An 11,194-nucleotide genomic window follows, 5' to 3' on the forward strand; every position below is an offset into this window, starting at 1 on the left:
TTAAGCCGTTTTTAAGAGCTCCTAATGTGCTCTGCATTTTCAGTGCAGCCCTGCCTGTGCCCTCATTTGCTCACCCTTTGGAAAGCTAATACTTGATTTAAGCACATTTCTGCTCCCTCCATTTGTAAGGACAAATGTAAAGTAATTGTTTGATATCGCAGCAGTTTCCTCAGGCTCCAGCTCTAATTTCCCACTAATACAGTATTGTCAGGAGGATCAATCTAACCTGGCACCTTCTGCCTCCTTGGAGTGGATTGGAAATGGCTTTTCTACTGCGAGGCTGGGATTTGTGAGTCTCGCTGTGAATGTTTTTCTCCTTTAAAGGAAAAATCATACAAGCAAATATCCCATTTTCCTGTCAATGGCCATTAATTCCCATCTCTCCCTCCACCTGCCCACAGCTGCCTCTGGGTGCCCTCACTGCTGTGTCTTCCCCTGCAGCTGGCATTGGCAGAGATGCAGATGGGGCTCTCTTAGGTGCCCACTAATTAACTCCAATTTTTTCCTATTAGAGCTCCCTGGTTACTAATCACTCACAGTAAGGCCTCGTGAACTGGTCCAAGGTGTGTTGCATCCCTGCATGGCCGCTGTGCATCACTGTGAGCCATCCCCAGCCCTGTGCCAGGGCATGAGCCTGGCAGCCCCAGGCAGGGCTGTGCCACAGCTCCCCTCAGTCGTGTCGGGCTGAGCCTGTCCTGCCCGAGCCCTGCCTGTTCCCTCGCCTGCCTGTGGCTGTGGGGGCTCCCCGGGCCCCCAGCTCTGCCCAGCCCTGTCCTAAGAACAGCCCATGCATGCGGACTGGTGGAAGCCACTTTATTTACACGAAGGGATCACAAGCTGAACAAGGAAACTAGTGCCACTAAAGTACCCGTAACAGCAGGATTCTGTGCTTTATTCACAGGACAAGATATCAGTACAACATTTCCCATAGATTCTTTGTCAAGCAGATACATCTCACTGTCCTCAGGGGTACACATGGCGCAAGTGACAAAGGCAAAGTGCAGCTCTGCCTGCCCAGGACAGGGCCTGGCAGGGGCAGCCCCACTGCCACTGTCCAGGAGCACCCACCTGCTTTGGGACGCAGAGGGATGTGCTTTGGAGCAGCCTGAACAGGCTGCAGGACGGGGCCAGGCCCGTGGCCCTGGGGACCATGTGGTGCCAAGAGCAAACAGGACCTGCAGAGGAAGCCACGTGGCTGCTGAGCCCCTGGGACAGGCAGTGCTGCTCATCCCTGGGCTCGGTGGCTGCAGCAGACTCTGAGTCTGCCTTACCTTGGCTCTCCAGAGCACTGCAGACTCCTAAGGGACAGGGGAGCCCCTTGCCTGCCTCTGCTCGCAGTTCTGAGCAGGATGGGCTGAGGGGCCCTGGCTCCAGCCCCTTGGCCCTCCTCAGAGAAGGCTGCAGCTCCTGTCACTGCAGCTCTGCTCCCAGACACTTACTCCCACCGGAAGTCCTGCCCGACTGTTTCATAGAATTTGATATTATAAGGTCTATAAAAGTCCCGAAGCTGCTCGATCACCTCGGGGTCTATCTGCACGTGAGTCCTGCCCTTGGACTTGCCCAGGCAGCGAGGCAAGCCGCTGCTCTCCGACTTCTTCAGGCACGGAAAGCCTTTTGTCTTGTTGAAGTAGAAGTGCTTGTCCGTGATAACCCGTTTGATGCCCAGGAAATCCTGGACTTTGCCCATCTCCCCGGCAGGGTCCGTGATCAGCTTCTCGCCGCTGACGAAGTGGATCTGGGACAGGGGGAAGTACTGGAGCCAGCTCTGCAGGTGCACGGCGTACATGCCGATGCGGATGGCGTTCCAGGAGGTGTCCACCAGCCCCAGGCTGCGGTTGCGGAAGGTCAGCCCCTCGAAGGTGGGGATGTCTGGCTTCTTGGAGAGCGTCTGCGTGTAGTCCGAGATGGCGCGGGTGACGGGGTTGCGCACCACCACGATCAGCTTGGTGTCCCGGGACATGTTGAAGATGCGCCGCGGCGCCTCCTTGGTGACAAAGTAGCTGGGGGTCTTCTCCACGGTGATCTGGCTGTCAAGGGTTCGTGGCATCAGGCTCCTGCCAGGGAAGCAGAAGGTGATGGTGAGGAAGGAGCCGGGACAGGCACCAGGAGGGGGTGACAGGCCACGGGGTTGGTGACGTCCCCTCCCAGTGGCACCAAGCAGGCACAGATCCCTCAGCAGCTCTGTGGAGGACCTTGGCCATGGGTGGCTTCCAGGTCCATCCCATTCCCAGGGGACAGGCTGGGCAGAGGACAGAGGCACTGGCAGCCCCACAGACAGCAGCACGTGTGTGCCCAGTGCCAGGATGCAGGAAAGGATGGCTGTGCCACACCACCAGCACAAGAGCCTTGGGGAGCCATGGACAGGGGGCTGTGCCACTCTGCCGGTGGGAGCTGGGACAAAGGGCTGCCCAGGGATGTGGGGCTTGTGCCCACCAGGCTATCACCCACCCCACCAGGCCCTGGCCAGGCCCCAGAGCTCCACACGGGCTCCTGGGTGCACCCACCTGGCTCTGGGAGCTGGGCTGCGGGCCAGGCAAGGAGCACCAGCCTGGGGGAAATGCAGCATCCCTGCAGCCCAGCTTAGCACTAATTAAATCATTTGCTTTGACATCTGAGCATCCAAATCAAATAAAAACTAATGGGACGGAAAGATTTATAAATTGGTCTTGTATTACTAGAGTAAACTACCAAATCCACTGCAGTCAGATTCATGGCACTGGGCATCCCCTGACTGGAGCAGGCAGGGAGCAGGCAGGGAATGCCTGGCTGGAGGGCACGGGGAGCTGGGGCAGCCAGGATGAGGCCAGCACCCTTCTGCTGTGCCACAGCCCAGCAGTGGCACCAGCACCCTGTGGCAGCAGTGCTGTGCAGTGTGAGCAGGCACAGCCCAGTTCAGCTCCTGGAGCTCCCCGTGGGCCCCAGTGCAGATCCCCAGGTGTGTGTGCCCAGCTGGGCCCCGCAGGGATGCTCAGCCCTGCATGGGCACCTGCCCTGGCACTGCTGTCACCTCACCTGCCCTGGAGCCTGGGGTGCCCCGGGGACTTTCAGGCCAGCAGCAGCCAGGGAAAGCACACACACCGTCCCTCTCTGCATCCCTGTCTGCAGCCATCCCTCTGCAGAGCCCGGGGTTATCCGTGCCACAGACCTGGAGCTGCCAGGGCCACGAGGGCTTCCCAGGCTGGGCCAATGCAGTGACCTGGACCTGGCACCTCCAGCATCCCAAAAACACAGCCCGTGGCCAGCAGCTCTGGGCTGATGGGAGACCCAGCTGGGAGGAGGCACACCAGCAGCCACAGCAGCTGTGTGACCAGAGGACAGAGATGGAAGACCCAAGGCACCATCCCACACACCCTCATGCGCCTGTGACCTAATTTGAGAGGAAGCAAACTAATTAGTCAGCATAAATTAGCAGGGCTGGTACTGAGGTACCTGAGCATGGATGGTGCTTAATTGGCCTTTCCCACTGCTCTGCTTCAAACCCCATAAATCCCAACCACGATTCCCATTGGTTAATGACTGTCAGGAAGCGCAGGCACATGGTTCTATCGGCACATCACAAACAAGTTTCATCATAAATCAGCACAGGACAGCTCTGTAAGTGATTCACTATTACAATACATTGTGGAGGATCATAAAACTGCTGTTTCATTAATGGCTCATCCTCAAGCCTGTTAGATTTTCATTACGTGAGTTATTAGGTCCATGCATTCAAAATACAAAATTACAGGTTCTAATGCATTATGAAAAACACAAAACCTCTGCATAGTAAATTACTGAAATGAGACAAGAGTTGTTTTTTTTTAAATGGACTCCCAGTGTTTGCTGCTCATGAACAACAGAGACTGCTGAGACAACAAAACACAGCACGGGCAGATAAATAAATCACCAGTGAAGCCATGCAAGGGGGAGAGATGTCATCCAGGCATTCATTTTCCCGCTAACAGCAGGATCCCCAGGGCTGCAGGAGCAGGGAAATGCATGGCAAACTTAATTACACCAGACTTTAAAATAATATTTTTGGACTTGTGCATTGGCAGGGTTATTTGCATACAAATAGCATGTCACACAGCTTTCAGGCCCCGGCATAGGGGTAGGTGTGAAGGCTCTTGGTGCTGGCCCACAGTGCCAAGCTGCGTGGCCAGGGCTCAGCCAGGAGCTGCTGCTCCATGGGCACGTCCTGTGGCTGTGCTGCTGTCCCCAGCTGGCCTCGGCACTGGCTCCTGGCATGTGCTGAGCCAGCTGCCAGCATGGGGACAGTGACACGGGCTGGGGCGCTCAGCACGCTGCTCTGGCTGCAGGGACAGCATTCATTCCTCCCGAGTTAGACATCACTTTCACGGGAGTTGCCCGGTTCCCAAAGCCATTTTTGCCCCTTGACGTGGGCACTAACACTGCCTTCAGCCCAGGTTTAGAGGTTGCCCACGGGGCACCCAGCGGCGCTGGGCAGCAGCAGCAGAGCCCGACCTGGCTGTGGCAGCACGGAGGCAGCGGCTCGCCCTGAAGGGGTTAACTCCTCACCAGCACCTTCCCCAGCCTGAATTATTAATTTTGTTATAATCTGCCTTTGGGCACCCTGCGGCCCCTACAACACTCCCACATTAAAGAAACATGCGCTCCCTCACTGGCTGCGCCGCTTTGATGTCGAACATGCGTGAAACACTCTCCCAGAGAGGAATTTGTACAAAATCTCATCAAACAATTGAGATATTGCAGATAAGAGCGGGGAGGGCAGTGCCCACCGCTAATCCCATCACAGCCCTGCCCGGAGCAGCTCTGGTCAGTCCCTGCTGTGTGCAGAGGCTGGCGTGTGCGATCCGGCTCCATCTGCTCAGCGGCATGAAAACAAACTGTTTAATTTGGCAAAGAATCCCCAGTGCCAGCGCCTGTGGTGAGGGCTCTGCGCCTCTCCTCTCCCTCTGCCAGCAGCAGAGGAGGGTGGGCTGGGAGCGTGTCTCCAGCTGCAGCCTGATGTGCTGGGAGCTGAGAATGGGAAGAAGGAGCTGGCACTGCTCCTGGCAGGACTGTGCCATGCCGTGCTGTGCCATGCTGTGCCATGCCATGCCGTGCCACGGGTGCACACACAGCTGACAGCACCCTCAGCTCTTGCCTGGCACCTCTGCTCAGCAGGACAGCCAGTGGCAGGGGTGGATGAAGGCTCCAGCAAAGCCTCTTCAGGTGGCTTTGGGAAGTTTAAACAAAACTGGTTAAACGTGTGAGAACCCGAGGTGTGACAGAAATAAAGAACTGAGAGATATCACAGGGGTCGTGGGGGACACAGCAGTGCCCTGGCTGAGGCTGCACCACCCTGCCAAGGACTGCGAGGGCTGAGGGGACACAGGGAGCCCCAGCAGCCCTGCAGCCCCTCGCTGCCACGCTGCACGGCTGGCACCAGCTGGCCCAGGGCAGGGCACTGCCGTGCCCAGCAGGACACACTGGCTGACCCCAGCCTGCAGACAGCACCGTGTCCCCAGCTGCAAACACCAGCCAAGGGCCCGTGGCCCTGGCAGCAGCTGGCCAGGCCCCATGGCCCCGCTGCCACCACCCCACACTGCAGCAGCCAGCGTTTAATGATGGAGCAGCTCCCTTTAATAAATGTTTATGTTCAAAGAATTTACACCAGTGCTTGCAGACAGCTAATGAGGGACATTTCCATGCATAAAAGCAGAGCGAACACAGTAATTAACTTTGTTGCTGATTCATTTTTAATCATTTAAATGCTCCAGAGATTTGCAGTGTCCTTTAAGTCAAGAGATTCTTTTCCAAAGGGCACACTGCGATTGCCCTTCACACAAACAGCTATGTGTGACTCTCACCTTCCCTGGCAATCGCTCAGCACTGATGGAGGGTCTGGCAAAGGCCAAGGTCAGCTCTGAGGGCAGTGGAGCTGGCAAGGAGCAGGAGTTAGGGTTTCCTGCACAGCTTGCACCGAGCCCAGCTCCATGCCCTGCTGGGGACTGCTCTCTGCTCAGGAACACTGGCTGGAGTCTCCCCCTTTCCATTTCCAAGGCAACTCCTCCCACAGGTGAAACTCCAAAACTGAATACTCAAAACTGAATACACCCTGCCTGTGCCCCAGCTGCTGCAGAATTCCCAAGCTGGTGCCCATGCCAGAGCCACAGGGGGACCTCCCTGTGCCAGGGAGTGCAGATGGACAGCACGACCCAGCACAAAGCCCAGCAGCCCAGTCACGGGTCCTGGGGGCTCCCTGGCACTCAGAGGCCCTGTGAGCCAGCTCTGCCCTTGCTCCCCGTGTGCTCATCCCCGGGCACACACCGTGGGCACAGCCTGGCCCCACCATGGGCACCCAGCCTCACCGGGACCTCTGTCCTTCCTGGCCAGCCTGCCAGGGCAGCCAGCCCACGGTGTGCCGGGTCACCAGCTGAATCTGGTGCTTCCAAAGCAAGGTGAGAACAAACTGCAGCACTGCAAGCAGGGTGAAGGAACAGAGCGAGGATACACATCTTTAATGGTGAGGCACCCCATGAGCTCATCTCCAGCATCTCCCCCAGCTCTTCACACGGGGAAGCTCTCCTGGCCCCAGTGAGGGTCCCAGCAGCACCTGGCAGGACAGCAGCAGTGCTGTGCTTGGGCAGGACAGCAGCAGTGTGTCCAGGGCAGGACAGCAGGATTGCAGTCCACGGGCAGCACGGGCCTGGCAATGCCCAGGAGCACTGCCTGGGCACAGCACATGCAGCAGCCTCTGCCACGGGTGCCAGGCCCGTTCCCCAGAGCCAGGGCACTCTCTGAAGTCAAGGAAATTTCAAAGCATCCTTGAAGCTGCTGCCTTCCTCTCTTCTCACTAATTAACTTTACCCGAATGCACTGTCAGTAAAGCCCACAAACGGGCAAAGCCTAATGGGCTCCCATTTGTGCGTGTGCCAGCCCGGCCATTAGCCGGCAGCAATTAGCGATGGCCGGGAGCAATTAGCGTCTGCCGGCTCCTTGCTTGCCCTGCCACGGGCCCAGGGGCACGGGGACAAGCCATGTCCTGCTGGCAGGGCTGCACGGTGCTCCCCACCTTCCCTGGGCAGCTGCAGCCCCGAACCGGGGCGAGGCAGGGATGGGGCAGAACCCATCAGGGCTGGCGCTCCAGGACCCGTGGCACGGTCCAGGGAAGCCGAGCTCGGCCCAGGTGCCACCCTGGGCACAGGGCACGGAGGCAGGCGGGTCCGTGCAGAAGCAGAGGGTCTCTGCCTGTGCCAGCAGGATGGGTGTGAGCCAGGCTCAGCTGCTGCTGCAGCCACAAGGAAAAGCCCCTCTCTGTGAAAACAACCCTGCAGCATCTGACAGGATCACCCAGGAGTCCTAAGGAGGAAAACTGCACCCTGAGATGCTGCAATTAGAGGCACTGCTCAAAGTTAACAGCAATTTAAATCACACCGTCTTCCCTGTGTTCTGGAAAATATTGAAGGTTATTGGCCCACACTATGTGCAGCAGGAAAAAGCTCAATATTGAACATTTAGTGCAGGATTGGTAATGAATCGATATTCCCCAGTAGCTGCTGTTTGGTTTCAGTTGTCTTAAAACAGACCTTGCTAAAAATATCTTTCCTGTAGTGTATCTGTAGCTAATGAGGTGGATTAGGGCCTGATGGGAACTGGAAGCAGCTCGGGGGCTCGGGGTCTGGAGCAGCGAGTGGGCAGCCCCGGGCAGTGGTGCCACAGGGCTCTGGCTCTGCCCAGCGTGCACCCCCTGCCCAGGGGAGCTGGGGCTGCCCCGGGCCACGGCAGCAGCTGGGGCTGGAGGCACCACCAGAGCAGTGGGAACAAGCCTGACATTTGGAGAGGCAAGGACAGGCGCATGAGGAGGTGTCCCCTCCTGCCAGCTCTGCGTCAGACAAATGCCAGGGCAGGGGAAAACAAGACAAAATGATAACCAATGTGAGAAAATGATCACCAACGTTTCTGGAGCATCAAAGGGGCTCAGTTCTCATGCTACCTGCAACTTCACCAAACACCAGCTTGGTCTCTCCACCTGGGTCCCCTCTGGGGCACCAAAGACATCACTGACCTGGCACTTAGCATCCAGGGGCTCCTGCAGGCAAGGTCTCTCCTCGCATCAGGGAATGCCTTTACCTTTGCCTTTCCAAGGGGCAGTGCTGGGGGCAGCCTGCAGACAGCACTCTCCACAAGCAGCACCTGCTCTCCCCAGCCAGGCCAGGCGCAGCCCCCCATCCGGGGCCTGGCAGGCAGCCCCCTGCAATCCCCCCCAGCTGCAGCCCCCAGCCTCTGCTCTGTCCTTCCCGGGCACGGCCACTGGCAGCACTCTGCTCTCCTGCTCCCAGGCCCTTGGCAGAGCGACAGGAGCTCATCCCACTGTGGGTTAGACCTGCTCCACATTAATTGCTCCAGTTGCAAGCAGGAAAATCAATTCCACGTTTTATACTTTAGCAGCCTCTGTGCTTAAGTTTTGGCACATTTGTCAGTTTAAAAAAAAATAAGGTAATAAAACCAAGGAAGTGTCATTTAATTGTTTTAGCTGAACTAATTTGGAGGCCCCGCTGCTCCGGCGTGATCTCTCTATTGATCCAGACAGAGCTGGGCCTGGGGCAGGGCGCTGCTCACCTGGCCACGCTCCCACTGCTGCTCCCAGCTCGCTGCAAAACCGCCCTGCCACTGCCACAGGCTGCATCCCTCCTGGCCATGGACAGGGCCCTTCACATGGAGAATCCCAGGCTGAAAAACGGCGCAGGGGGCTTGGCTGCAGCCCCTCTGCCAGCGTGGGGGACAGGGCACAGCTCCTGCCTCCCGGGGCAGCACCACTCTGCTGTCCACATGCCCCAGGCAGGCTCTGTGTCCCAAACCTCGTGAGGGAGCAGTGCCACAGGTGCAGTCCTGCACTGCCCATGAGGCTCCCAGCCCCACATTTCCCACTCTGACACCACACAGCCCACATCAGTGACAGACACAGGCATGCAGGGAAGGATCCCAGCTCAGGATTTGGGGGACTGCTTCCCAGCCAGGTGCTGCTGAGCCCATGCAGTTCCCCTCTGAGCAAGGACCCATATTCTGCTCCATCACCAGTCCTGCCGCTCTGGGTGTCTCTCCTCACATGCACCGTCCCCACAGGCCTGTGCTGCAGGGCTGCTCACAGCTGCAGGCTTCCAGGGGATGCAGGATGGGTGACAGTGCCTGGTGTTGGGGGGAGGGTGGGGAATGGCACAGACCTGCCAAGAGGCAAGAGCAGATGAAGGGTATTGCTGTAGCTACTCTGTGAAGAGCAGCAGGAACAGGGCATGCTGCAGGACACCCTCAAGTGGGGGAAAGAGCTTCAGTGAGCTTCACCTGTGCCTGTCGTGGCTCTCCTGTCACCTGCCACCAGCACTGGCACCGGAGGATCTGAACTCAGGGCAGCAGCACAGGTCTCTCCACGCAGTGCCTGCGCTGCCTCTCACGGCACAAGCCCCAGCTGCCAGGACCCGACAGAGCTGGGAGTGAGCACGGTGTCACACTGACTCCCCACCTGCCTGTCACTGAGCACTGACCTGCTCTGGACCTGGGGACATCTCTGCCAGGAAGACGCTGTGAAGATGGAGGGCAGGAGAGCCTCCTCTGCCCACCACAATGCTGACACACTGGCAGTGACAGTCCTTTGCCCTGCTGGGAGCTACAGGCAGTGGGGCCAGGCCGAGCCCCCTGTTTCTCCCGAGGGAGCAGAAGCCCAGCAGGAGCCCCAGGGCCCTGCCAGAACACACCCAGAGCTCCCCAAGAGCACAGCAAGCACCGCCGGCACGCCGGGTGGGAGCCACGGGGAGCAGGGCACTGCTGGCAGCACTGCCGAGCCCATGGGTGCTGTGACCTGCTTCACAGCAGCACCTGCTGCCTGCAGAGCGCCCGCAGCACCCCACAAAAGCCCTTACGGAAATTAAAATCCTGCTGGAGACACTCGCTGAGCTCTCAAACGATTAGAGATTCCACACAGATCCACAGTCACTCGAGTTCAGAGCGGACAAGGGCTGTCCCTGCAGGACCAGCGGTCAGAGCCGGCAGCAGAAGCGTGCCGGGGCACGAGCAGGGCTGGGGAGGACAGCAGTCCCGTCGGGCACTCGCGCGTTTGGAGAAGCGTTCACCCAGGGAAATGCTTCCTCAGCCGGGATGGAAGGGACGCCCTGGCATCGCCCCGGCTGCTGTGTGCCCGCCGGCAGGGCTCGGGGGGTGCTACAGCCGAGAGCCCCGGCGGACGGGCAGGACCGAGCGCGACCCGCTCGGCTGCAGCAAGAGGAGATGAAGGAAAACTCCGACAGCTCCCGCCGCGCCGGCTCCACCGACTGACCGAGGAACGCGGAGCCGCGTCCGCTCCGACAGCGGGGGCGCCGGGAGAGGAGGGGACGCGGGCGGGCACGGAGGGACGGGGACGCTCCGGGACGGCCGGGGACAAGGGGGGCGGGCGGGGCCGGCCCCGCAGCCCCCCGCCCTCACCTGTACCACTCCAGCCCGCGGTGGTAGTTCCTGTCGAAGAAGTGGGGCTCGGTGCCCAGCGCGCGCACCTCGGGGTGCACCCGGATGAACTCCAGCACGGCGCGGGTGCCGCCCTTCTTGACGCCCACCACGATGGCCCGCGGCAGGCGCTTGGTGCCCGGGCGGGCCGGGCCGGGGGCGCTGCCGGCCGGCGGGGCGGGGGCCGGCCGCCCGCACGGCCGCGGCTGCTGCAGAAGTTTCTTGGCGGCGGCGGCGCGGGCGGGCGGGCAGCGGGCGCGGGGCGCGGCGGGGCCGCCGCAGCAGCACAGCAGGCTGTAGCACAGGTACGAGCAGGACAGCGACAGCGTGAAGAGCACGAGGACCCTCCCCGCCAGCCGCCGGGACGGAGCCGGAGCCACGGCCGGGGCCCGCCCGCTCGGCGCCCTACGCGCCATGGCTCCATGGGGCCGCGCCGCCGGGCACGGCGGGCCCCGGCCCGGCGCCCCGGCCCCGGCGCGGCCGCTCCGGCATCGCCCGCGGCTAGGCGGCGGCGCGGCCGGGCCGCCCGAGGGGGCCGCGCCCGGCCCGGGCCCCCTGCGCCCGCCGCCCCGCCGCGGCCGTGCCCGCCATCGGCGGCGGCGGCTCCGCGCTGCCTCCGCGGGAAGTGCCGGGGCAGCGGCGGCTGCGTCGCTATTTAAGGGGCCGCCTGACGTCAGCGCCTCCCGGAGCCCCCGCGGCCGCTCGGCGGCCGGTGCCTCCCCCGGGCCGGGCCGGGGGTGCCGCCGGGCACGGCCCT

The 11,194-nt window shown here is 60.5% G+C and overlaps 1 protein-coding gene across 1 annotated transcript; it reads right to left on the bottom strand.

Annotated features, from left to right (window-relative positions):
* Positions 1-797: 797 nt before the first annotated feature.
* Positions 798-10,908, bottom strand: HS3ST2 (heparan sulfate-glucosamine 3-sulfotransferase 2). The gene is made up of 2 exons (XM_064390327.1): positions 10,420-10,908; positions 798-2,054 (listed from the first exon to the last, which is right to left on the bottom strand). The coding sequence occupies exons 1-2, from the start codon at positions 10,851-10,853 to the stop codon at positions 1,436-1,438; spliced, it is 1,053 nt and encodes a 350-aa protein (XP_064246397.1). The 5' UTR covers positions 10,854-10,908; the 3' UTR covers positions 798-1,435.
* Between the last annotated feature and the right edge of the window lie 286 nt (positions 10,909-11,194).

The sequence above is a fragment of the Passer domesticus genome, chromosome 15 (genome assembly GCF_036417665.1).
Source record: "Passer domesticus isolate bPasDom1 chromosome 15, bPasDom1.hap1, whole genome shotgun sequence".
In the NCBI taxonomy this organism is placed as follows: Eukaryota; Metazoa; Chordata; class Aves; order Passeriformes; family Passeridae; genus Passer; species Passer domesticus.

What these genes read in the sequence shown, in the direction of transcription:
- HS3ST2 (XM_064390327.1), bottom strand. Translation starts at nt 10,853, where the DNA reads ATGGCGCGTAGGGCGCCGAGCGGGCGGGCCCCGGCCGTGGCTCCGGCT. An exon ending in CGCGGGCTGGAGTGGTACAG is followed by an intron (nt 2,055 to 10,419) that starts GTGAGGGCGGGG and finishes CTTCCCTGGCAG; the next exon opens with GAGCCTGATGCCACGAACCC.